Source organism: Spinacia oleracea, chromosome 3 (genome assembly GCF_020520425.1).
Source record: "Spinacia oleracea cultivar Varoflay chromosome 3, BTI_SOV_V1, whole genome shotgun sequence".
NCBI lineage: Eukaryota > Viridiplantae > Streptophyta > Magnoliopsida > Caryophyllales > Amaranthaceae > Spinacia > Spinacia oleracea.
In genome coordinates this window covers 75,771,412-75,798,109 of record NC_079489.1, presented here as the reverse complement: position 1 = coordinate 75,798,109, position 26,698 = coordinate 75,771,412, and the positions used below count along the sequence as shown (strand labels likewise).

The following is a 26,698-nucleotide window of genomic DNA, read 5'->3' as shown; positions in this document are numbered from 1 at the left end:
GTATTATCTGAATTATTTCTAATCAATTTTCCTTTTTTTGTTTTGTAACTGAAGTAATAGTTAATACAATTTGCATTAAACTTCAAGTAAACTTATTTTTCATCATAGCATTTCAGCCAGGAAGCATACTATGAATAAGTACACAGAAAGAAAGCACAACAAAAGTCTAACCTGGATAATAATAATTGTAATAGCTAGCAAGTGGATTATACACATCTTGCCCAGCACCTGACTCTTGACCAGTCTCACCTTTGACGTTGGGGACACCCTGATTAGATGAGGTGAAATCAGAAGTGATCCCATTGTCAGATGCGACCTAGTGAATGTCAAAGAAAGACTTATGAGTTTTACTTTGCATAGAAATTCCAATCCAGCAAAGATGAGCAGGGGTGGGGGGTCTTTGAACAATGATTACACATACTAATCATAACACACTACTTAAGAAGTCAATTACAAGAAACCCTATCAAGATGGGCATATCATTCATAACAAATTAACGACGTTTCTTCCACCTTTATCCTTTCTTAAAGAAGATACCACCTTTATATTGTCAAAGGCAACAATATCACTCATAAGAAAAGCTGAAGGCATCATCACTGCTTTTTGTCCATAAATTTTCTTTACTGTTCGACATGCACATGCACCTATAGTTTGTAAAAGCAACATGTGACATTCTTACAAAGCTAAAGCACATTCAACACTTTTTTTTTCATCATTTTTTTATTCATAATTAATTAATTACCCTTAAACAGTTCGACAATGGACATGCAACTCTCCCCCCACCCCTCCTCCAACATTATGCAACTACATTTCAACGGTTACGATGAACCGTAGCAATGTCATGTTCACTCTAATATCAGCATACCAGTTCCTATTGATTCACATCTACCTGAACAGCAGCTTCTAGTAGGTGTTAAGGTACAACCGTTCAAGATCCAACCCTCATAAAACCATGATCAAATCAGTGCCCCAACACTGATAAAATAAGATCGGGAAATGGTCTTTCAGAAAGATGAGAAACCAACTGAAAACAGGCCTGCATAAACCAAAATAGACAAAATAGAAGGACAGGGGAAAAGTTTTCATGAACAAGAGGATGAAAGCAAAAAGGCCAATAGCAAAATAGTTATCTCCTCGTCCCGTATATATAATAATTGTTTAAATATATAATTGTTTTTTCTTAAATTATTGAACCAAACACTATGTTAAGCCTTGTTATTTGGATACATTTCTGATATAGAAGTGCAAATTTTCTATATTTGTTACAGCCCTTACAGTACCTTCTCATACTCTAATCATTTCTCCAATGTATATATGACAGCCCATGTTCACAGATACATACAAGTTTCAAACAGAGAATTCAAATAAGAGGCATATCAGTTTCCAGAAAAAACAAAGCGCGGGAAGCAACCTAGGCCAACAAAAATACTATGCTCTTAGAAAGTAATATGACTTATTTATATACCACGGACATGCTAAAATTTGAATACAAAGACAGTTGCGAACAAGGAAAACTTCTATGATGTTTATTTACTTTTTCCTTGGAGAAATATGGACTTGGAGTGGATGCTTCATCACTGTAATGAATTCTTGCTTCTCAGATAAACTCTGAGCAGAAGCAATATCCACCCTATTCGAAAAGGATACGAGTGCTACAGCAAGTTGTCGATCTCTTAAGGTGATTTTTTGCTAAGCTTCTAGCTTAAGAGTAATTTCACTTACCTTCTTATTGTAGTATTCTATGGTATCAACCATATTGCTGCAAAGCAAGCCAATACGATTGGTAGGTCTAATTCCCTCAGGACTACCAATTGTTCTTGATTGTACATAAATTGTTTCCCCTCATCCATGGTAGCTAGGGTTCCTGCAACATAGTATAAGAAGAAAGTCAGTTTCAAAAGATATAACACTACTAACATAAGGAAACTGATTTCCCTCTTCTTATTTTCATCTTCTTCTTGCACAAGTAACTGCTAACTAAATCATAATGAACGTTTACAAGGTATCAAAACAAGAAAAGTGATATAATTCTATTAGAAGTAAGAACATGACTCAGATCATGCAGGGCCATGTTTAGAATCAAAATAAAATTATTGACCCTGCTCAGTGAAACCAACATTGTGAGAACAAAACGTTGTTAGGAGGCTTCTCTCTGTATCAAAGAATAATTAATCTAGCCCTTAGTTACAGGGCTTTAGGAAAGCGAACATGACAACAAGGCTACACGCCATCCCGATTTCTCCATTGATATAACAAAAAAAATCTTGGTGACAAATATGTGCCCGGATATTGTGGCAGTGACACAAGCACAAAAATATAGAATCACACCAACACTTGAATACAGAAGCATGTTGCCTAAGGGATTCAAGACTTACTTGCGCCATTCAGAAGCTTAGATGATGTATTTCTTGTTGAAGCCTTTTCAGATATTACTCTAGGTATATGATCACAAAGTTTCTTGTATGGTCTGATTAAATAACTACTCTAACATGTATAGTATCATTGTCAGAATATCAGCTCATGGACACAGTTGGGTCATATGTTGAGCTTACAACCTAGTGTTCTATATCTTCTATTCTATGAAACCCAAGGATAATACATTTTAAATATTTTTTTTGATAAAAGTTTTAATAGTGAGATTTTGAATTGAAGTATTTTATTAAGTTGCAAATACTTCCATTAATTGTCAGTAAGGAAACAATCTAAAGTACGGAGTAACAAGACTACTGAAGACGACGACTAGCTTTGCATTAAGAGAGACTTTTTGGTTAGTAGAAATATCAAATTATGCACTTTTATAGATTATCTGGATCAGTCTAGAGTCTAGTAATATCAGTTAGTCCAGCACTCCACCACTGAAACACCAACTCTTTGCTTTATAGAGAACATCCTCCAGCACTTAGTATACATCCAACCATAAGGCAAAGTTTTTCTGCGGTCTCAGGCTAACATCATTGAGAAACTGCTAAAATATCAGCAAGATAAAAGACCAGTAAAACTTTTTATGGGACTCAACGACAATTATGCATTACTAGGAGGCATTATTCTATTAATGAAGCCTTCACCTAATATCATCTTGTTATATAACAACAGAAACCTAAAGAAGTCAGTGACCACACACAGTTTTTCCCCGAGTCAGCAGTAACGATAATGCTCATTGCGTTTCTATTCCAACTCTAGATTCAACTCTACTCCAATAAAAGAACCTGAATCTGCTTCACTGAATCATTTCTATGGTTTTAATTTCAATGTAACTCAATTTAAATAATCTTAGGATAAAATTCACATAGGCCATTAAATTATCCAACTCAATTTAAAAAGAGAACGTTGAGATGTAGCCATACCTCAATTGCTGCTGATCGATGAATTCAATTTCAGCTGCGTCAGAGTTTAATCCGAGATCCTCAATCAACCCCTAGAATTCTGCATAAAATCAAACAAAATCAAGTAAGGTTTAATAATCGGAAAATGAAGAGGAATCTGAAACGAATTGCAAATACCAAAAAGAAGAAAACCCTAACTATTACGGAGGAATTATATGAGAGAAACTGAGTTTTCTAGTCGGTGATGGTGGTTGAATTCGAGGTCCTAGCAGGTGAGGGATGAGGAGGAGAGAAAGAGAGCTGAGACAAGCAGCATAGCCACTGTACGGAGATGAGAGAGAGGGGGGATACAAAGGATGCGCTTGTTTTTCACCGGAGCTTAATAATTTTATTTAAAAAAAAAACCACAAAGGATGCGCTTGTTATATAAGGGCATCCTTTGTGTGGGAGCTTTTAACAAATTTTCTACTAGTGGGTGGTGCAGAAATCCCAGCTGCAAAAAATGGTACCCCTGTATCAGTAGAAAAGTCTACTTCTGAATGTGATGACAAGCCAAAGCAGATGGATACTGATGCCAAGGTATGTTAAGGGCTCGGTCTCTTCATTTTTCTTTCGGAGCCAGGATGTTGTATGTAGTCTTATAGTGCAATAAACTCATAGATTTTGGTGTCATCCTTCCTCTTTTTCTGAACAAGTCATTTTTTATATTGTTGGTTAGCAAAGTTACCTCGTGTTATGTGAATATTTGGACACTGATGTTTCTTTTTGGGTTGTTTAGGGTTGCATGACTTTTATAGACAATAACTTTGTTTTGTGAGGTTATGACATAAACACATATCAGTTACCCTTGTGTTATGTGATTTTTTTGATTTGTAAAAATGAAATGAACACATATTTTTGTCTAAGTTTTCTATCTTATTTATGATAAATTCCTTTACATATTTTAGGTAATTGAATATATATGTGTCAATTCCTTGCTCCGTCACACTAAATCTAGGCCTGAATGTTGAAAAGATAATTTCAAGGCCCATTGCATAACAGATGTAGCTTTTAGATACTTGGTTGATTTGCTACCTGGTAATTGCACATATAACTATTTCAGTTGAGTCCTTACAAGTTTCATGATGCGGCTGTGTGGAGCTTCATTTTTAGTCGGTATGATGCTCTGTTGTATTTCGTGGACTTCTGGGATTGCATTTCGTTGTTTACAATGTGTTTGACAAGTCCTTGAATATGAATGTTCTTCTCTTCTGTTACTTGCTTGCATATTTCTGGTAGACTTCAGTTTCCTTATCCATGCTATATTGGTATTTCACGACCAACCTAATTTAGTTTCTGTTTCTCTACTTTGAAGTTGAAGTGCAAGTGTGTTTGAAATATAAGTAAAACGAGTTTTCCTTTCATTTTCAAATTTATTTGATTTTTCCTTTTGTTATCTTTTACGTGTTAGAGATTAGTTTTGGTTTCTACCAATTATACTATGTTCTTGATTTCTAGTGTCGAGCCTATGTACCCATTAGATTATATGCAACTAAAGATTAGATTATATGTTAAAGATTAGACTGGTTACCATTTTTTTTAATCACACAAGTACCTAATTTGGCACATTATTTTATCAGGAACAATGGATCAAGAACATTGTCCTAAATTGGGTCGAGGAACGCTATTTGAAGTATGGATTCAAGTTTTCCCTATATGAACTCCTTGGACTACAACTAGAGTTAATTATTAGTTTATTCCAACTTTTAGTATCTATGGAACAATATTTTGTAAGATGATTACATATATACGATGTTAGAGTGACATTTATGAATTTAAAATTTATTGTCTTTTGATAACCATGTACTTGTTATTCAAAATTGTTTTTTTTAATTGTTTTAGAACACATTATCATTTATAATTTGGCAAGTGATTTAAACTTATGTGCAACAAGAACTTTCGTTGCCCATAATACTATGTGCAACAAGAATTTTCGTTGCACAAAGTACCATTCAAAAAATGAAGACTCCTTTGGGCGATGGAATCAAAAGACTAGTCGCACCAAGTGACAATTAAAGGCAACGAAAAAGAAAATTTGTCGCCCAAAGATATCCACTTAAGGACAACAAAAATGTATGTCGTTGCACAAAGTTACCAACATACGAAAACAAAAGTAAACATCGCCGCACATTTGTTTACTCTTTAGGCGACAAATATAAAAGTCGTTGCCCAATAGAATCTTTGGGCGACGACTTTATACGTCGCCCAAAACTCCTTTTGTGCAACGAGATTTGATTTCGACGCCCAAATGTACCAAGGGCTTCGAGCCTATAGCAACGACCTTAGACCTGGATAAAATCGTCGCCCTAAACTTAAGGCGACGAATTTCCCTGTTTGGGCGACGACTTTTTCCGTTGCCCAAAACAGTTTTCCTTGTCGTGAGCTTCCAAGCAAGAATTCATTCCAACTAATTTAATCTTTCCTTTACCAATGGTTAACTACCTTTTATAGGTGTAAAGTATCAACTTACTGAACAAGGTCCACAACCCTTAAAGTAGTGAAATGCTAAAAGGGAACAACGATCAATAATGATCTATACCAATATATTAAATAATATAAAGTTCCCAAAATGACATGCTTGCACCAATAATCCATGCCAACATGATATAATTCTCATAATAAAACTCTATGCTCAACGTTTTCACCCAACGACATTGAACATGTAATTTCAACATAAATAAGTTCATAAATATATTCAACATGGTTTCAATCATAGTAGAACATCCACAAACACACAGGTAAGTACGTACCTTGTGTAAACAAATTGCGAGGCCACTGTAATAATTCAAAAGTCACCTATGGAGAATTCTCCACCTAAACACAACAAATATAAATTCATATCAATCCTCCATGAATTTACAGCAACATTAGAATACTTCAAACCCTTCTTAAACATAATTAGAACATTCCCCAATATCAAAACTTAACTACTAAACCTCCTAGCATAGTGATTACTACACTAATGGTTACAAATCATCATAAACTCCAATAAACACGCCCTTTACAAATTTCCAGCAATATAAGATAATTAAAACTACTCCAAAATATATTCAACATGCTTAAAATCAAAAAAAATAGTAACTTTAATAATCTATAATCATCCTACCATGATTTAAAACTAAAAATTCATGCTTTATTAATCTAAAACTTTATTTAAATCAAATTTAAAAATTTAAAAATTTATAATTTAATTATGCATAACATATAATCTGAAATTCATAATTAAATCATAAAAACTATAAATTTAATTCAAGAAAACGTAAATTAAATTGTTAAAACATAATTAAAACATTAATTAGTTTAAGGGTTTAATAATTAACCAAAGAGAGAGAAGGAATGAAGGTTGCCCGGAGGTGATGCAGCGGCGCGGCGGCAAGGGGGAAAGCTGGACGGCGGACGGTCAGGACCGCGCTGGGCGGAGGAGTACGGTGGTGGATGTGCTAACTTGCGCAAGAAATAAGAAGAGAAGGAGAGAATTCCATGTGAAAGAAGAGAGAGACGAGGTCGGCGGAGGAGCTGGATGACCGACGGTCAGGGCGGCGCTAGGCGGAGGAGTACGGTGGTGGCTGAAGCAAAGAGAGGGTTTGAGATTTTTTGCGTTAAGGTTCACGAGAGGGTTAGAGCAAATTACGTGAATTGTTTTCTTTTTTGTGGGTTTGTGAGTTGAGAGGAGAGAGTCTAATTGTTAGTAACTTTGGGGTTTGGGGTATATTTACTTGTGGACTTTACTAATTGGGATAGGATTAGAATTGCTTTTAGTGTTTGAATCCAAAACCGATTAGAAGTATTTTCCAAATTCAAACGTGTTTTCGTAATTCAAATTCTTTTCAAAGTATGATTCTAAAAATTATGTTTCATTGCATAAATCATTAAAATATTTAGAATATTATTAAATAAAATAAATGTACATTAAGTATATATATTTATTACTAAAATTCATAAATTCCATTTAAATGTAAATAACTATACGTTAAAATATATTTATAAAATTTATAAATTTACGGGGAATTACATACTTGCACCTGGTAACTGCACTATGGGGCACGAGAAGCCGATTTGTGGTCGTGGGCTTGGAAGTTAGATGGTCCGCCGAAGCTGAGTCATTTTCTATAGCGTGCGTGCAAAGTTAGTCTCGCAACTATGGGTGTTTTGTTTAGACTCCATGTACGACAAACAAGTGATTGTCCGATTTGTGGAGCAGGGGACGAGTCTATCTTACACTCCTTATTTTCGTGCAAGCACGCAACTGCTATATGCGAATGTAGTGAATTTGGCGACATACTTGTAGATGCTCCAAGCATGACTTTGGTTGATCGGTTCATATGGGTTGCTGGTAGGCTCACTAAAGATAAGCTCCATTTATTCTCTTTCCTTGCTTGGGCAGCTTGGTGTAGTCGTAACAAGGAAATCTCTGAAACTTCAAATGTTGATGCGGTAAGATTGGCAGCAGGTTTTGTGAAGCTAGTCGAGGACTACTGCACCTACAATGCGAAGGTTTGTATGCATCCATCACCTGTGAGGGTGCTTTCTTCTATTCAATGGTTTCCACCTCCCATGGGAACTGTGAAGGTGAATGTGGATGCCCACATTTATGACGGTACGTGGTTAGCTTTGGGGTTGTTAAATGGGACGGAGAAGGTAAAATTTTGGTAGCGATTTTCAAAAGGGTAGGTGCGAACTTGGGGACGGAGATGGCAGAAGCAAGAGCGGCTTTGTATGGGCCGGAACTGGCTAGGTGGCTGGGATATGAGCGAGTTGTGTTGGAGTTTGATTCCTTGAATGTTGTTCGAGCCATTGCAGAGACAAGAGAAAGGTGTTGCACCTATTTTCTTTTTTTACGAAGACTAGGATTTGGGCCGCGCGCTATCGCGCGTGCATGCCCGCCGGAATGAGCGATGATTTTTTATCTGCAAACTCAAACACAGTAGAGGCAAAAAAAACCAAAAGCAAGAAAAGTATACAAGGATAGCCTAAGTCCAATTATATTTGGTGTCAAAACTTTTCGTTTTCAATTTCAATCAATTTTCATCCCTTCTTTTCATTACAATAACTAATTCTTATTGCCAAAAAGAGCAAAGACGGTAATTTATGGTTTCCATACTATCTACTCTCAATCCCATTTTCACTGGATTAGTCTAAAAATTTCAAGAATCGCAGTTAGTTGCAGCAAAGATTATCATTGGGAAGTTTGAGCAGGACAAATGTTGGTTTTGTTGTATTTTTTTGTTTAATAGGCTAGCCGACAAGAGAACATGAGACAGGGTAAGCCTGCCAAGTCAATCAATCAAATTAAGCTAACATACCCATAGAACAAATCTAATTTGTATGAAATGTCATCTTCACTAATGAGCTACAAAATAAATGCAGTTAAAATCAACAGTATACTCTCGAAGCTTGTCTGCAACCTTGATCAGTTGGTTAAAAACAAGTTTTGTACTCATCTTTAACCAGTCCAGATGTATTCGAGATTGACAAACATGGAAAGTGCCTTGTTGACGACTTCACGCTTGTTTTAGACCATCACAATAGTTGAACATACCCAAATTAAACAAACACCCAAAGGGAAAGGGGGCCTTCTACTTAAACATCTCTTGGAATTGAGGCTAGGCACTGGCATCATAGGCCCTCCTTCAGCATCCACGGGTTGGATCACAGCCTGTCGGCTGAAGCTCATTTGATAGTCGTGCTCTTCTGGGCTAATTTTACACCTTTCATCTATGGCCTTAACTGGCGCATTAGCTATCTCATACTCTCCGTTATATGCAAACGCATCCTTGTACCGATCAACTTGATCTCCAAACAGCGCGCCTCGCATTTTGTTACCCTGAGGAAAAAAAATCCTTGAATATTAGAATAAAATCACATACGGAGTAACAATTAGGATACAAATTACAAGTACATGTTATAATGGTGCAGTAACTTAAATATTTAACCATAACTCCCACGCTTGCCATCTACCCTGCAAAGAAATCTGTTTTCAAATTTTCATCAAACAACGAGGATAGACAACAATCAAATCCTTTCACTGGATCCTAAATACAAACTGATATCAGCGAGTTATCATACTCGGGCTTAGGAGCTCGATACATCTCACTTTTATATGCAAAGAATAACACAAGGCGACGTTGTAATAAACAAGTTGTATATAACTTGGAAATCACCATAAAAAAATACTTGTTATAATAATTTGTACATATATAGGTCGCAACCAGTAATATCTGAAAACAGAGTTTCTTGTTTGAAATTATAAATATTTCCTAGAAACCACACTTAGTTTGGTAAGGCCTTTATTAACAAATGTTGTCTGGTTCAGGAAATTCTGTTAGGTGATAAATTGTTAACACTAATTTAGGGAGTATATGGGGAGACTTGTGTATTTATCAAACTAAAAGGTGTTTATTCTTGCAACCCTTTAGAGAATGCTTTCATTTGTAGGACTAAATGTGCATGAAATGCATGAAAAAATTGATGCAAAACCAAAGTTGGACTTTTAAGCCTTGACTTTTATATAGGTATACCTTATCATCTTCAAGAAGTAGTGACTGATACAACACTCCCTTCTTCGGAGACACCTTGGCTCGCCATTTTTCTATGATTTTAACCTTCACTTTATTGCCCTTGCTGTTACTTAGCATTCAGCTCATCGAGGTAACTAGATTCCATCTTTCACACCTTCACAAAGCCAAATGCAAAAGATTAGTGAACACATCATTAATCACAAAGCCAAATGCAAAACACGTTATGAACTACTTATGCAATCATTACAGGTTTATCTTGGCTGGTACTTTTGATCATCACTGTTTTGGACAAATTCGACTTAGGGACGAACTTGTCTTGATGATGGTGCTAACAATCGATCGAGCTAGATAATTGAATATGGTGAGAACAAGTTGTAAAAGCATAAGGTAATTGTAAGTTTATTGCTTGAGAGTTGCGTATATAAAACAAACACGACTAAGCCATTTTATAGGCATTTACAACATGAGTGTAACGTTTATGGAATAATTGCCCATAATTAGATAATAAATCCGTAATGAAATCCGGCTCCATCAACGGTTGTAACGTCCGTTTTGAGCCCAGCAGTTGGGAAGACCGTTCGAATAGTACCACCTCACGCCCTGTTGGCATCCACGCACACAATTCCTGCCACGTATGCCCACGTCACCAAGAGGTTATTTTCCCCCCTAACAATTGTCCCCAACCCCATTTTGAATTTCATTCCGGGAAGTTCAAAAAGGAAAAATGGGTTTCATGAAATAGGAAAAGGAGAAATTGCCTCTTAACCTCCCCAACACTGACGGCGTTAGAGTCATGATGATCTTTGCCTTGGGGAAACCAACCGCCCAACTGCGCCAATAAATAAGGCTGCACTTCCAACCATCCGAAATCACTTCTGCAATCTCTCTCCTCTCTTTTTCCTAGAAAAAACGATCGGCGCCCTTTCTCTCTCCTTTCCTCAGGTAACTGCTCAATTCTTCTTCTTCTTCTTCACTTTCCCTCTTCTTCTCCGATTTTCCTCATGTCGCAGCGAATGGGAATGAAATCCACTCGCGCGAAGAACAAGAAGGTGGTGGTGGAGTGCGATCTGGTTGAGGGCCCAATTTTTGCCCCTACCCATATACTGGACAAGAAGAATGCTCGGCCGACCACTTGGGGAAAGCAGAATGTGGAGGCACTTAGGGAGGAGTGTGGCTTTCCTCCGTCGGCGGTAATTCGGTTGCCGCAGCCCGATGAACGGGCCGACTGGGTATCGGACGGTTGGGTGTGCTTCTACGAGTACCCCTTCAAAATTGGATACACTTATCCTTTCTCGCCTCTGGTGAGAGGGGTTCTGAGGGCGTTGGCGGTGCCGCCGGCGCAACTGATGCCACAGGTCTGGAGGGTAATGCGCCTGGTTGACCATTTGGCGGGCCAACTGGACATGGAGTTCCGGGTCGAGGACCTTGTGTACACCTACAAGGTCCAGAATTATGGGGCTGGTAGGTACTTGCTGCATGTCAAGGATGACAGGGAGGCCCTTCTTGGTGCGGATAAGTTGAACGACCGTGGGTGGATGGGTCGGTTCTTTTTTGTGGAGTTGGCTAGTTTAGGGTCTGACTCCGACTTTTTGACGGGAGAGTGGATGGCTAGAGGTATTTGTTTGTTTTTTGGTGTTTTTGGGCTTGTTGATTTGACTTTGTCTCACTTTTTTGTTTTTGTAGGTGCATCCTTCGACACAGTTGGTGTCGGTGCTGAAGCCATAAAGAAGACTGCTGTGCTGCTGGGAATTCCTCTAAAGGACAGAGCCTTTGTCGGCACCAAGTTCGAGCGCGAAGAGCCTCAGGAAGAAGAGATCTCTGAACCTGTGAGCATGTCGACATCAACAGGTAAACATGGGTTAGGATTAGTTTACAACTTCAGGTTCGTTGCCCTTTTTCAAATTACAATCGTTGAGACGAGACTAAGTCGTCAATAAATATTGTTTAACAGGAACTGGCCCCTCGACTCGTTCTGGTAAGGCTCCCTCTGCGGATGCACTGCTGAAGAAGCGGCTCGAGTCACTAGGGAATACGTCCCAAGCCAAACCCATCACCATGTTGTCACCTCCGAAGCCGCCAAAGACCTCAACGGACACCACGGTGACAGGGGAGACCAGCTTGCTCATGCCTACTGAGAAGAAACTGCCACCTCCGCCCCGGAAGAGGAAGTTTTCAGTGGAGTTCCCTGACGACTATGGGTCGACAGACGCGCCAAGGGTTCAGCTTTGTCCCGAGGTTGATCGTTTGTGGATGCCGTCAAGCCGGGAGCGTCAAGAGACCTTGTCCCCAGTAGCTGCAACTGTTGAGAGCGTCTTGGATGCCTGGAGGGTATGTCTCAACTCCCTTTGTTATTTTATTGTAGTTTCGTTCCCTGCATGCCATCTTCGTTTCGTCAGTGTAGTGACACTTAAATTACTTTCTTTTTTTGAACAGTCCCTGCAATCTGCTTTAGCCACATGTCATCATGTCATAATGTTAGAAGATCAAATAGTAAAATTGAAAAACGACATGAAGAAGGAAAAGCAGGAGGCTAGTCGTCTTGGCGATGTGGCCAAGGAGGCGACGGAAAGGGCTGAGGCGCTGCAGGTGAGTCAGGAGAAGGGGGCTGTTGAGGTCGCGCAGCTGAATGCTGAGAAGGAGACGCTGGTTGTCCAAGTTGACGAGCTGAAGACGTCTCTCTCCAAATTCAAGGCGAGGATTTACGAGTGTGCTGGTTACTACACTTGGAAAATGAAGGCCGAGATGATGGAGGAGTTCAAGGCGGGCGAACATGTGAACTGGACGCCTGACGAGGTCATTGCTCAGTTTAACACTGCATTCCCCGAGGACTATATCCCCCTGGTGCCGTTAGCGATGAAGAGGACGTCGAGGAGGGTGCGACTGCAACAAGCCCCGATGTCGAGACGACGGCGGCACCAGGCGATGGCGAACAAGGGGAGAATGCAGGCCCAGCAGACCATCAGGAGTAGTTCTGTCCCCCCTCCTTAAAAAATTAAGTATTTGAATAGTGTGCTTGTCAAACAATGGTTTCTTTTGTTTTTTAAACAATGTTTTTGTGTGATCGGCCTTTGGGAAGGTCAAAAAAATATTTGTGGCTGTGTTTCGCCTTGAAGGCGGCAGTCTTTTGGATGTTTTTGGGCTTGTCCAAGGGGACAAGTCATGTAAATATTTGTGTGGATTTCCAATCTTGTGTTTTCTTGTTTGTGTTTGGAAAAAATGTGTTTTGTTTTTGCAGGTTGGGCACATACCTCAAGATTGACTTTAGCGACGCCTCCAGCCTGTCAGAGAAGAATCTGCAAGATGTAAACTGTAGAAAATGTATAACTGTATTCCATTGTATGTGTATTGTACATTGTAGTGTACCAGGCGTTTTTGTAATGGCCTAAATCGTGTTTTGTTATTTGTACAGTTGTTTTTCAGGCATTTTGTATGGCCCAACTCGTAAGATGTAAATTGTAAATGTAAGCTTCGTAACATGTAATGTATACAATCAAGTTTGAATAAAACAGGCGTTTATTTCTCATCACTTTGTGTCTCTGAATACGCGTACACAATTTCAATTATGCTCTCTTGTATGTTGTACCTTCACCATGTGGGCATCATACTGTCAACATAGCAGAGCGTGAGGATTGGCTGTTGGTGGAGCCAACGGCCCTCCGATGCTTAAGTCAGTATGGAGCGACATGAAAATGAAAGCAAATTACGACAAGGAGAAAAAAGAGAAAGAGGGAGTTCGAGGAAGAATACTGGACGAGGTCGAGTCGAATCCTTATGTTTGCTGTTCCTCCCAAGTATACACTTATGATGTCGTCATGATGTTGTCTGCAAAACGAGATGGTGGCGTGAGAATTGGCCGTTGGTGGTGCCAACGGCCCTCCGATGCCTAAGTCAGTAATGGTGATATCATGTAAAAAGGAAAGAAAAAAGATAAAGGGGAAGAACTTAACTTCTGGTTGCCTATAAGTGCATACAACCCGAGATATTCTCGATTCCACAATATGCCGTGCGCACCCTATCTCGGGGATGTCGACATAATGGTGACGACTGCTAGAGTACCTGTTGCGTTTAAAAAGAAACTAGAAAGAAAAAAACATGTGAGTGTTCAAAAGTGGTATAGTTTTAAGTGTGTTGCGTTCCAACTTCTTGGGATGGGTGTGTCATCTTTGTCAACCAACTCATACGCTCCATGACCTGTTCGTCTTACGATCCGGTAGGGACCTTCCCATGTCGGGGCTAGTTTACCGTGTCGAGGATCCTTTTTGTTTGGGAAGACCTTGCGTAGAACCCAATCTCCCTGCTGAAATACTCGAACCCTTACATTTTTACTGTAGCTGTTTGCTACTGTTTGCTGGTAGGATGCCATCCTAACCAATGCTGCTTCTCTGAGTTCGTCAGCGGTATCGATGTCGTAAGCCAGGACTGAGTTGTTCATCCTTGGAGTCATGAAGTTACTTCTTGCTGTGGGGAGCTCGACTTCGGGAGGAATGACTGCTTCGCAACCGAAGACCAAGGAGAAAGGAGTGTGATTGGTCGCCGTCTTGGGTGTCGTTCTGTCGGCCCAGAGGATCATAGGTAACTCGTCTGCCCATCTCCCTTTGGCGTCGTCGAGACGTTTCTTGAGGTTGTTGATGATGATTTTGTTACTGGATTCGGCTTGGCCGTTTGCTTGAGGATATCTCGGTGTTGAAGTGTGCAGGGCGATGTTATACCTGCTGCAGAATTCCTTGGTTTTGTTACTGATAAACTGAGAACCATTGTCGCAGACGGTCTCGGAAGGGATACCGAACCGACTGAGGACGTTGCGTTTGATGAACGAGATGACTTCAGTATCTCGAACTCGCTTGAAAGCTTCTGCTTCGATCCATTTGGAGAAGTAGTCAGTCATTGCCAGCGTGAAGACGCGCTGCCCTGACGCTTGTGGTAATGGCCCCACTATGTCCATCCCCCATTTCATGAAGGGCCAAGGGGATAGGATGGGGTGGAGTACTTCACAAGGTTGGTGAGAGATGGATGCGAACCGCTGGCAGGAGTCGCACTTCTTTGCAAAGGTGATTGCGTCCTTCTTCATGGTGGGCCAGAAATATCCCATGGTAAGGGTTTTGTGGGCTAAGCTTCTTCCTCCGGAGTGGTTTCCACACTCGCCATCATGTATGTTGCGCAGTGTCGACTCGATCTCGTCATGATCTAGGCACCTTAGGTATGGTCCTGCAACTGATTTTCTGAACAATACTCCGTGGATGAGGATGAATCTGGAGGCTTTCATGCGGAAGGACCTTTCGTGGGTAACTCCAGGTGGGATGGTGTTGTGTTTGAGCCAGTGTATGTATGGGTCGCGCCATGAGGGCGTTTGAGTGGGTTGGGGCTGTTCGGTGATGGGCAGGTTATCTTTGGTGATGGCTGGATACATTAAGTGGACTACGGGGATGGAGGTGAGTTTAGGTTTGATGTTGGAGCCGAGATTAGCTACGGCGTCGGCCTGGGTGTTTTGATCTCTTGGTACTTGTTGTAAAATGCATGAGTAAAACTTGTTCACGAGCCTTTTTGCTATTTCCAAGTAAGCCTGCATCTTTGAATCCTTTGCTGCATAAGAACCATTAATCTGACTGATAATTAACAAAGAGTCACAACGTACCTTAAGTCGGCGGATGTTCATGTCGAGCGCTAGTGATAATCCTAGGATCAAAACTTCATATTCTGCCTCGTTGTTGGTAGCTTTGAACTCGCAACAGACAGACTGCACTATGGTGTCCCCTTGTGGTGATTTCAGCACGATGCCGAGGCCTGTTCCCCGTATATTCGAGGAGCCGTCGGTGTGTAGGGTCCATGTTGAGGAGGATCCAGCGTCGGTTAGTGTGTTTACTTCAAGATCGACTTCGAGTTGTAGGTTCGGGCTGAAGTCGGCCACAAAATCTGCTAGAGCTTGTGACTTGATGGCTGTGCGAGGTTCATACCTGATGTCGTAACAACCTAATTGAATGGCCCATTTGGACATCCTGCCAGATAACTCGGGTTTCCTCATGATTGACTTCATGGGATAGTTAGTTCTAACAATAACAGGATGGCATTCAAAGTAAGGACGTAATTTAACGGAAGCAACAACAAGTGTAAGGACAAGTTTTTCGAGATGAGAGTACTTTGTTTCGGCGCTAAGTAGAGACTTACTGATGTAATAAACAGGTAGTTGTTTCCCGTCTTCCTCTCGTACTAATACTGTACTGATGGTCGACTCCGTCACCGCAAGGTACACCTGTAATTCTTCATTGTCTTTTGGTTTGGATAGCAGGGGAGGGTTCGTCAGGTACCACTTGAGTTGCTGTAAAGCGGCTTCGTGGCGGTCGGTCCAGCTGAACTTCTCATTCTTCCTAAGAATGCGTAGAACAATTTGCATTTGTCGGACGACCTGGAGATGAAGCGGTTGAGGGCGGCCACTCTGCCTGCTAATTTTTGCACGTCTTTCTGGTTCCGAGGTGATTGTAGGTTGACGATTGCACGGATCTGATCAGGACTTGCTTCGATCCCTCTTTGCGTAACCATGTAGCCTAAGAACTTTCCAGAAGAGACCCCAAATGAGCACTTGGTGGGGTTGAGCTTCATGTTGTATTCTCGCAAAACGTCGAAAGCTTGTCGGAGATGTGTGATATGATCCGAGGCTTTTTTAGATTTTACGAGCATGTCGTCGATGTAGACTTCCATTGTGTCGCCTAGCTGGTTTCTGAACATTTTGTTGACTAAGCGTTGGTAGGTGGCGCCGGCATTCCTTAAGCCGAATGGCATGACCTTGTAACAATAAGTACCCCGCTCCGTGATGAAGGCGGTTTTCTCTTGATCTTCTGGGTGCATCAAAATTTGGTTGTACCCACTGAACGCGTCCATGAATGAGAGCATCTCATGTCCTGCAGTAGCATCAACCATGGCGTCGATGTGGGGTAGAGGAAAAGAATCTTTGGGGCATGCTTTGTTGATGTCGGTGAAATCTATGCAGACTCGCCACTTCCCGTTCTTCTTTCTTACTACGACGACATTGGCTAGCCAGTCCGGATACTTCACTTCCCTGATCTTCCCTGTATCTAGCAGTTGCTGAACTTCGTCATTGATAATTTGGTTGCGCTCAGGAGCGAACTTTCGTCGCTTCTGCTTGACGGGCTTATGATTGGGGTCGACACTGAGCTTGTGAGTGATGACGTCTGGGCTAATGCCGGGCATATCTTCATGGGACCATACGAAACAATCTGCGTTGGCTTTGAGAAAAGCGACAAGTTCCGACCTGATGTTGTCAGGAACATCGCATCCAATAAAAACAACCTGGTTTGGCTTTGCGGGATCCAGGATGACCTCATCGAGCTGTTCGGACTTGGGCTCGTTGTAGCTTACCGGTTCAGAACTGGACTGTAATTGCTATAAAGAGGATTTGTTAGTGGCCGAAGGCTTCAGGGCCGCTTTGTAGCACTCTTTAGACTCTTGTTGATCTCCCTTGATTTCCTGAACTCCCCATCGAGTTGGGAACTTAATGGTTTGGTGATACGTCGAAGGGATGGCCTTCGTGTCGTGGATCCATGGCCTGCCCAAGATAATGTTGTAAGATGAAGGGCAATCAATAACACAAAATTTTACCTGTTGGTTTATCCCTTGAGCGTAAACAGGTAAGGTGACTTCTCCGAAGGTAGTCTTTGCTTCGCCGCTGAACCCTATCAACACGGTGGATTTTTTAACGACGTCCGTATCTGGGATAAGCCCCATCTCTTTGAGGGCATCGAGCATCATCACATTAGTTAAGCTGCCGTTGTCGACGAGGACGCGTTTGATCATGCAATTCCCAACTGGAATGGAGATCACTAGGCCATCGTGATGTTTATCCGAGATGTCCCCTGCATCAGATTCGTCAAAGGATATAGGGGTTAGATACTTGGCGGCTACGGCTCGGGCCGGTCTATCTATCTCGTTCTCTCGAGCGTGTCTCTTCGCTACGGAATAAGTTAAACCACAAATGTCAGAACCTCCAGCAATAAAATTCACAGTTTTAGTATGAGGAGGAGGTGGAGGAGGTCTAGATGGAGAGTTAGAATTGTTTTTGTTGACGACTCCACGAGCTTTGTCTGACATGACGTCCTTTAGCTGTCCGTTCTTTAATAGATAAGCCACTTCTCTCCTTAATGCGACGCAATCGTTGGTTGTGTGGCCGATGTCAGCATGGAAGTCGCACCATTTCGAGGGATCCTTCTTCGACTCAGGTTTGCTAGACTTTGGCGGCCATTGCACTGCTTTCCCCATCTTTGAAAGGTGGTTCATTAGACCTACAGTGTCAACACAAAAAGAGTATTCGTTAATTTTTGGAGGTAGATCCGGGCTGTTCTTCCAGCCGGAGTCGTCATCATCTTCCACCACTGCTACGTGATGAGGTCGAGAATAAGGAGCAGGACGATCATTGCTTCTCTTGGGGTAGGGCAATCGTCTTTCCGTCTTCGAGTAGTCGTTGCCCCCTTTCCGAGAATAAAGAGTCTCTTCCAGCCTCACTTGGGCCATTGCTTTAGCTTGAGCATCTTCGAACGTCTTGCAGGGGTATTTGATTAGATCCCTCCAGAGGTCGGTTTCGCCATATAACCCTTGTCTGAATGCTTCGATAGCTGTTGGGACATCACATTCAGGGACGGTCACTTTCTCCCTAATGAAACGGGCTATGTAGTCCTTCAGAGGTTCGTCGGGGCGTTGAATTATTCGGTACAAGTCACTTGTTTGCTTCTCTAGGCACCTGCTGCTGGCGAATTGTTGATTGAACATATTGTCGAGATGAGCAAAAGAGGTGATGCATCCATTTGGTAGGCTGGTTAACCATTTCAAGGCGGGCCCAACTAGCGTCGAACCGAACCCTTTGCAGAGGCTGGCTTCTCTCATTTGTTTGGGAACTGGAATGGTCATCATCCGTTGTTTATAGGTCAGGATATGTTCTCTTGGATCGGACGTCCCGTCATACATAGGCATATTGGGTGGACTGAACCGTTTAGGGATGTCTATTGCATCAATGGGATCAGCGTACGGCGAGTCGGCATAACTGTCTAGGCTGGTTTCTTTGATTAGTGTTGGTACTCCTGGAATTTTGTTTATCATGGTCATAATTTGTTGGAGTTGGTAATTGGTGTTCTCGCAGATGCTGTTGAGCACCGGGACAAGTGGGCTGAAGGTTTCGGGAATACTGGCGTGGAGATGCTGATAATAGGTATTTTGGGGGTATACACCATGAGGCTGGTGGGGAGTAAACTGCGGTACCACTTGCTGCATATATTGGGGCGTTCCTTGAGTCGCGTGGGTACCTGCAACATAAGGGAAAGGTGTTACAAAGCCGTGACTAACCGGAGCGACTGACCTGTTAAGAGGAGTGTATGGAGAATAGTTTCGAGAAGAGTCAGGTCATATTAGTGCGCTTGGCAACACTGTTTGTGGCGCCTGGTTGGCTGGGGGAGCTGTCATCAACTGGGGGAGCGTTCCTGGTGCCGAAGCGACTACGTTGACAACAGGTTGGACGACTTGCTGGGAGAGGATCTGGTCCCGTTGCATCTGAGCTACCGGCGCCAATCCTGGTGTTGGGAGTGAAACGGGTAGAGGCATCGACATGGTCACCATTGGGGGAGGTAACGGTCAGGATGCTGGAGCGGAGGTAGGGATCGACATCATGGCGGATGTCGTCGTGCCGGCCTGAGATGGGATGACCCGAGCAGCCGTCGTGGTGACGGTTGTCGTCGATGTTCCTGCGGAAAATGGTTGAGTTGGGGGTGGAGGAAGCCAACTCGGGTTAGAGCGGGGATGATTCGGTAGTGGATCGAACTCGCGGATCTGCTGGAGAACAGGACCTTCAGGTTCGCCAAAGGGTACGTGGAGGGGGTGATCCGGGGCAGCATCGAGATCCAAGCGGCGGTTCAGCCCGGAGGTGTCGCGTCGGTATTGGAACCTGGATCCGGTGGCGATGGAGGCGGTAGACCTGACTTGGGATTGCAGCCACTAGTGGAAAAAGGGTCATTTGCATCGCACTTTTAAGCATATTTGCGTCGCACATCGTGCGTGGCAAAAGCTCTCGACGCAAATGACTAAAAGTCATTTGCGTCGCACATTTGTGCGACGCAAATAACCTTATTTGCGTCGCACAATTAGCAAAAGTGCGTTGCAAATAACTTTTCAACATGGTGCCTGAAAAGTCATTTGCAACGCACATTAGCTAAATGTGCGACGCAAATAAGGTTCATTTGCGTCGCACATTTAGCTAATGTGCGTTGCAAATGACTTTTCAGGCACCATGTTGAAAAGTTATTTGCAACGCACTTTTGCTAATTGTGCGACGCAAATGACTTTTAGGCGCAAAAAAAAAAAGTCATTTGCCACGCACAATAGCTTAATGTGCGACGCAAATGACAATTTTAGCGCCAAAAAATTAAGTCATTTGCCTCGCACATTGAGCTAACGTGCGTTGCAAATGACTTATTTTTTTAAAAAAAAATATTCGTTTTTTAATATTAGTTGGAAATTCCGACATGATCGTCTTTGAAATTAGACGGTTCATTCCCAATACCGGGAATACATTTATAATTAATACCTGTCACAAAAGTTTACAACGTAATTAACGTTCCCAATAAAAGGCAATTAAATTCGTCATAGATCGATCAACCAACATGTTACAACAAACATAAAATTATTACAACAAAGGTACGTAGCTAGCTAGAGATCAAGTTCATATTACAAATTAAGCTAAAAATTCGACATTGTTCATGAAGTAATCTGCCCAAAAATCTTTCACCTCATTAATCTCCTCCGCTGAATAAGGCAATGTTCTTGAAAAATCCTAAAAAAGTGTAAATAATTCAATTTATCAACGATTGATCAATATAATAGTTTTGTGTACTTCAATTTATTATATAAAGTACGTAGTTTATGAGAACATACCTTAGTAAGATCTTGACTATTACAATGATTCATTATTATGTCGTACATAAAACGCATGACGTAGTAGCCACAATCTAGTGATCCCGGTTGTTGAGCACACTAAATGCATTAAAATAAATAACACAAGTAAAATTTCTATCACATTGTATGTTATAATTTTGAAAAACTTATTTCTTAGGTAAATAATAAACTAATTATATATATATATACCTGTGCTGGAATCCATGTTAATTTAGTTCCCTTAGATTGTCCACCTAGTCTCTTGTAACTCCGAAAAGCACTACACATTCGATAAAATATGCAATTATATATACTTTGTTTACACATGTAAATGCAAAGAATATTTTACATGTAAGTGCAATTATATACTTTGTTTACACATGTAAATGCAATTATATACGTAGTAGTCACATTTAAGGCTAATTGGGTCGTACGTTCTAGGTCATTTTTAGGCAAAAATGATGTTTTCGAACCCAACTTTGAACCAAAGAACCTAAGGAATGTTTTCAAACTTATTACACGTCTCATATGCATAGTTATAATTTTCTAAGGCCCTTTACAATCTATTATTTCACATTTAAGGCTAATTGGGTCGTCCTAGGTCATTTTTAGGCAAAAATGATGTTTTCGAACCCAACTTTGAACCAAAGAACCTAAGGAATGTTTTCAAACTTATTACACGTCTCATATGCATAGTTATAACTTTGTAAGGCCCTTTACAATCTATTATTTCACATTTAAGGCTATTTGGGTCGTCCTAGGTCATTTTTAGGCAAAAATGATGTTTTCGAACCCAACTTTGAACCAAAGAACCTAAGGAATGTTTTCAAACTTATTACACGTCTCATATGAATAGTTATAACTTTGTAAGGCCCTTTACAATCTATTATTTCACATTTAAGGGTAATTGGGTCGTCCTAGGTCATTTTTAGGCAAAAATGATGTTTTCGAACCCAACTTTGAACCAAAGAACCTAAGGAATGTTTTCAAACTTATTACACGTCTCATATGCATAGTTATAACTTTGTAAGGCCCTTTACAATCTATTATTTCACATTTAAGGCTATTTGGGTCGTCCTAGGTCATTTTTAGGCAAAAATGATGTTTTCGAACCCAACTTTGAACCAAAGAACCTAAGGAATGTTTTCAAACTTATTACACGTCTCATATGCATAGTTATAACTTTCTAAGGCCCTTTACAATCTATTATTTCACATTTAAGGCTTTTTGGGTCGTCCTAGGTCATTTTTAGGCAAAAATGATGTTTTCGAACCCAACTTTGAACCAAAGAACCTAAGGAATGTTTTCAAACTTATTACACGTCTCATATGCATAGTTATAACTTTGTAAGGCCCTTTACAATCTATTATTTCACATTTAAGGCTATTTGGGTCGTCCTAGGTCATTTTTAGGCAAAAATGATGTTTTCGAACCCAACTTTGAACCAAAGAACCTAAGGAATGTTTTCAAACTTATTACACGTCTCATATGCATAGTTATAACTTTCTAAGGCCCTTTACAATCTATTATTTCACATTTAAGGCTATTTGGGTCGTCCTAGGTCATTTTTAGGCAAAAATGATGTTTTCGAACCCAACTTTGAACCAAAGAACCTAAGGAATGTTTTCAAACTTATTACACGTCTCATATGCATAGTTATAACTTTCTAAGGCCCTTTACAATCTATTATTTCACATTTAAGGCTATTTGGGTCGTCCTAGGTCATTTTTAGGCAAAAATGATGTTTTCGAACCCAACTTTGAACCAAAGAACCTAAGGAATGTTTTCAAACTTATTACACGTCTCATATGCATAGTTATAACTTTCTAAGTCCCTTTACAATCTATTATTTCACATTTAAGGCTAATTGGGTCGTCCTAGGTCATTTTTAGGCAAAAATGATGTTTTCGAACCCAACTTTGAACTAAAGAACCTAAGGCAAAAATTTTGGCAAAAATGGCATTTTCATATGCATACTTTACTTACTTGTTTAGTGGCTCCTTAATCATCAAATTTCTCTTCTTCTGTTGAGAATCAAATATGTAGACCTCACGTTTAGACATAAGATGAATGTCTTAGAACTAAGTGCACTCATGGACCTCGTCATGTACAATAGAATTCGATCTGCATCGGACTTTAACATGGTGGCCGAGATCATCTCCGGGCACATGAATCCAATACTATTGGGGTGACAATCATCGTGAAAACACAACTCACTCAAAGCCCTATAATATAGAGTGTAAGAACGTTAAGACAATCATAAAAATCAAATTTAGGGGCAAAATATGAATTTAGGTAACTCACGTAGCAAAAACTTGTATTATTGATATATTGAGCCATGCTCCCGAGAGAAGTTGATCGGTGTCTTCAACGGTGACACTAATTTCAAAGTCCTTTTCCATATTGAATGTCCTTTTAGTGCAATGTACCTTAACGTGCTCCCCTTCTTTTAATCCCAACATCATAGTTTTCATCACATTGCACTTACCACTCAAATTTTGCACTTTATAATTTTCAAGGAAATAGGTTTTTGATTTAGTGTTGGACGCTTTTGTTCCACTTCCCCCAACCACTATCTCTTTCCCTTTGTTCCCTTTCCCTTTAGGCTCTTTACTTGTAGGCTTGTTTACCTGAGGTATGATTTTCAAATAACGATATACATATTAGTGAGCATACATGGTATAATAGTTCTACTTCAAATTATCATGCATATGTTAGTTACCTCCTCATTCGTAAGCGACACCAAATGTTTTGGCCACTGAGTGAAGGTACCATGAGCTTGAGCAAGTTTCTTAATATATTGAGAAGGCACGGGGACGGGAGCTTCTTTGTACGCGGGCTCAAAATCATCAACGCTCACTTTCACGTTATCGGACGTGACGTCGTTGTGGTGATCAAGGAGCAACTCTGGACATATGGTACCATAGGCAACAAAGACTTTCTCCGAGCCTATGTTCAGGTATAGATGGCACGGGACAGGTTCCTTATTATTTATTTTGAACAATAACGCAAATACAATGTAACATGTTAGAAAAGTTCAATAGAATTAACTAGAAACAAAGTACTTGAAAAACACAAATTATCATACCGTAATGTCGGCAAATGGATCTAAACCCCCGGAACGACAACTACTATGAACATTTGCGTCTATCCTCATATGGCTTGGTATTTGGACACCAAGTTCTTTAGCAAATGTGATAAATTTCTCCATGACCATGGCATTCATCTTGGAGTTCATCTCTTGTATTGTCTCATCTTTGACCCTTTTGGTCACTCTTGCTTCCATTTCCTCCATCTCCGCATCTCCATACCGTCGAAAGCTACGCCGCTCTCCGGTCCCCCACACAGCTTTGATGCCTACTCCACCACCAAATGTTAGTGGTCTCCCTTCTTTAGTCTTACCAAGTGCACGAGATAAGACATCATCTCGTGCACTTTTGGGAACAAATTCCCCTTCATCTTGTTTCCTTTTCCATTCATCCTACATGAAATCAAATGGTTTTGAGAAAAGTTCAACACTTGGTTTCATATTTAAGAACATATATGAAATTAGAGGAATCACAACATTACGCAAAATTGTTAAATGAACTTACAATATTTTCTTTGACCTTTTGTGTGCCCTCATCCGGCAAGTAAGGATTTCCTTTCTCATCTGGTTTCGATCTTGCAAGAAGCCATAAACATGTCCTACTCGGCAAACTTGAAGAAATTGTAGACGCAGAGGAACCTTCAGATGACGAAGAAACTGAGGGAATGTACCCTTTTCTCTGCCATTCACTTGTCATTTCAGCATATGATTTCTGTCCCATATGATGAGGATATACGTTGAAAGATTGACTTTGTCTTGCTTTCTCACTTATTTCCTAATTTTAGGGGGGTAAAAGAAATTATTACAACAAAATAAAACTTAGATTATAACAAGACTTTAAATAAGAATAATTTTTATACCTCAGCTTCTTCGGAGATACGTATCTTCACAAATTCCTTCCATATATCCTTAGTTATATAACTATACAAATCATATGGCATCTTTTCATCTTTTGGCCTTTTCCTTGTACCCCGAATCCAACCAGTCGTCAATCTTGATTTGAATTCCCTCCAACGCTTATCACAACTCTTTAAGACAACTTCTTTCTTAGTTTCATCTGTGATATGAAATTCTCTCTAAATGAAAGAAAAAGAAAAGGAACAAGAAAGTCTTTTAGCACATGAAAAAGACACGTAGATATGTACAACTGAATTTCCAAAATAAAACCGGTTACCTTGACGTCTTCCCACAAAGTGTCTTTTATTCCTTGTGAAACATCTTCCCAGGTTCTGATCAATATTGAAACCTTTGCGCGACTTATCTCGCCAATGTGATTCTTGTAATCCGTTGCCCATTTCCCTGTGGGTCGGTCCAAGTGATCCCATTCAATTTTTCTTGGAACCCCGGGCATGGATTTTATTCCTTTTGTAGGGCCTCTTGGCTTCTTTTTTTGCTTTTGGGGCACTTGATTTGGTGATTTGTTAGAAGGACCTGAATTTGCGTGTTGATCTTCATCCATGCCTGACGCTACTGCATTGGAAAATCATCAAAATTACATACCTTCAAAAGCAGGATTTTAAAATAAAAATAAAGTTCTGATCAGTTCTGTGCACTGATCTGCACAGCTCAGATCAGAACTGTGCAGATCAGTGCACAGAACTGGTCAGAACTGATCAGTTCTGTGCACTGATCTGCACAGCTCAGATCAGAACTGTGCAGATCAGTGCACAGAACTGATCAGAGCTGACCAGTTCTGTGCACTGATCTGCACAGCTCAGATCAGAACTGTGCAGATCAGTGCACAGAACTGGTCAGAACTGATCAGTTCTGTGCACTGATCTGCACAGCTCAGATCAGAACTGTGCAGATCAGTGCACAGAACTGGTCAGAACTGATCAGTTCTGTGCACTGATCTGCATAGTTCTGATCTGAGCTGTGCAGATCAGTGCACAGAACTGGTCAGCTCTGATCAGTTCTGTGCACTGATCTGCACAGCTCAGATCAGAACTGTGCAGATCAGTGCACAGAACTGGTCAGCTCTGATCAGTTCTGTGCACTGATCTGCACAGTTCTGATCTGAGCTGTGCAGATCAGTGCATAGAACTGGTCAGTTCTGATCAGTTCTGTACAAATGCTGGGGAATGAATTTGAATATGCAAAATTTTGGTCCACAAACCCACCCAAAAACAGACTGTTCTTTAAAGATTAAGCAACAAAGAAAGCACAACCAAGCTCCTGAAATAACCTTCAGATACTAACAACCAGCAATTAGATGGTACACAGGAACTTAGCAGACACTTAAATCCAAATAAGATGTTTTTTTTCCGGGTTGGGAGGTAGTTTGGGAGTGCAAACATGGATGACATAATATCCAGCTCCATGAGCATAATATAGAGACCAGTTGCATAAGAATTCAAGGAGTATGGAAATTCCCTGAATAAAGAAGTATCAGGTGTAACCATCCATCATCCTTTGAACAACCACCACTATCCTAAAGCCTCGTACTAATCTATTATTCCACATTTAAGGGTAATTGGGTCGTTATAGTACATATTTAGGCAAAAATGACGTTTTCGAACCCAACTTTGAACCAAAGAACCTAAGGAATGTTTTCAAACTTATTACATGTCTCATATGCATAGTTATAACTTTCTAAGCCTCGTAATAATCTATTATTCCACATTTAAGGGTAATTGGGTCGTTATAGTACATATTTAGGCAAAAATGACATTTTCGAACCCAACTTTGAACCAAAGAACCTAAGGAATGTTTTCAAACTTATTACATGTCTCATATGCATAGTTATAACTTTCTAAGCCTCGTACTAATCTATTATTCCACATTTAAGGGTAATTGGGTCGTTA

The 26,698-nt window shown here is 40.6% G+C and overlaps 1 protein-coding gene across 1 annotated transcript; it reads right to left on the bottom strand.

The window, feature by feature from the left end:
* Positions 1–20,421: 20,421 nt before the first annotated feature.
* On the bottom strand, positions 20,422–23,361 carry LOC130469121 (uncharacterized). Its single transcript, XM_056838091.1, has 5 exons — positions 23,111–23,361; positions 22,793–23,031; positions 21,017–21,086; positions 20,807–20,905; positions 20,422–20,705 (listed from the first exon to the last, which is right to left on the bottom strand). Exons 2-5 carry the CDS (start codon positions 22,867–22,869, stop codon positions 20,607–20,609), a joined length of 345 nt encoding a protein of 114 aa, XP_056694069.1. The 5' UTR covers positions 22,870–23,031; positions 23,111–23,361; the 3' UTR covers positions 20,422–20,606.
* Between the last annotated feature and the right edge of the window lie 3,337 nt (positions 23,362–26,698).

Excerpts from the sequence above, each read along its gene's own strand:
- LOC130469121 (XM_056838091.1), bottom strand. The coding sequence starts at position 22,869 with ATGTCTAAACGTGAGGTCTACATATTTGATTCTCAACAGAAGAAGAGA. Across the intron at positions 21,087-22,792 it reads ATTAAGGAGCCACTAAACAA|TGCTTTTCGGAGTTACAAGA; the intron begins GTAAGTAAAGTA and ends TCGAATGTGTAG. Across the intron at positions 20,906-21,016 it reads TAACATGGATTCCAGCACAG|TGTGCTCAACAACCGGGATC; the intron begins GTATATATATAT and ends TAATGCATTTAG.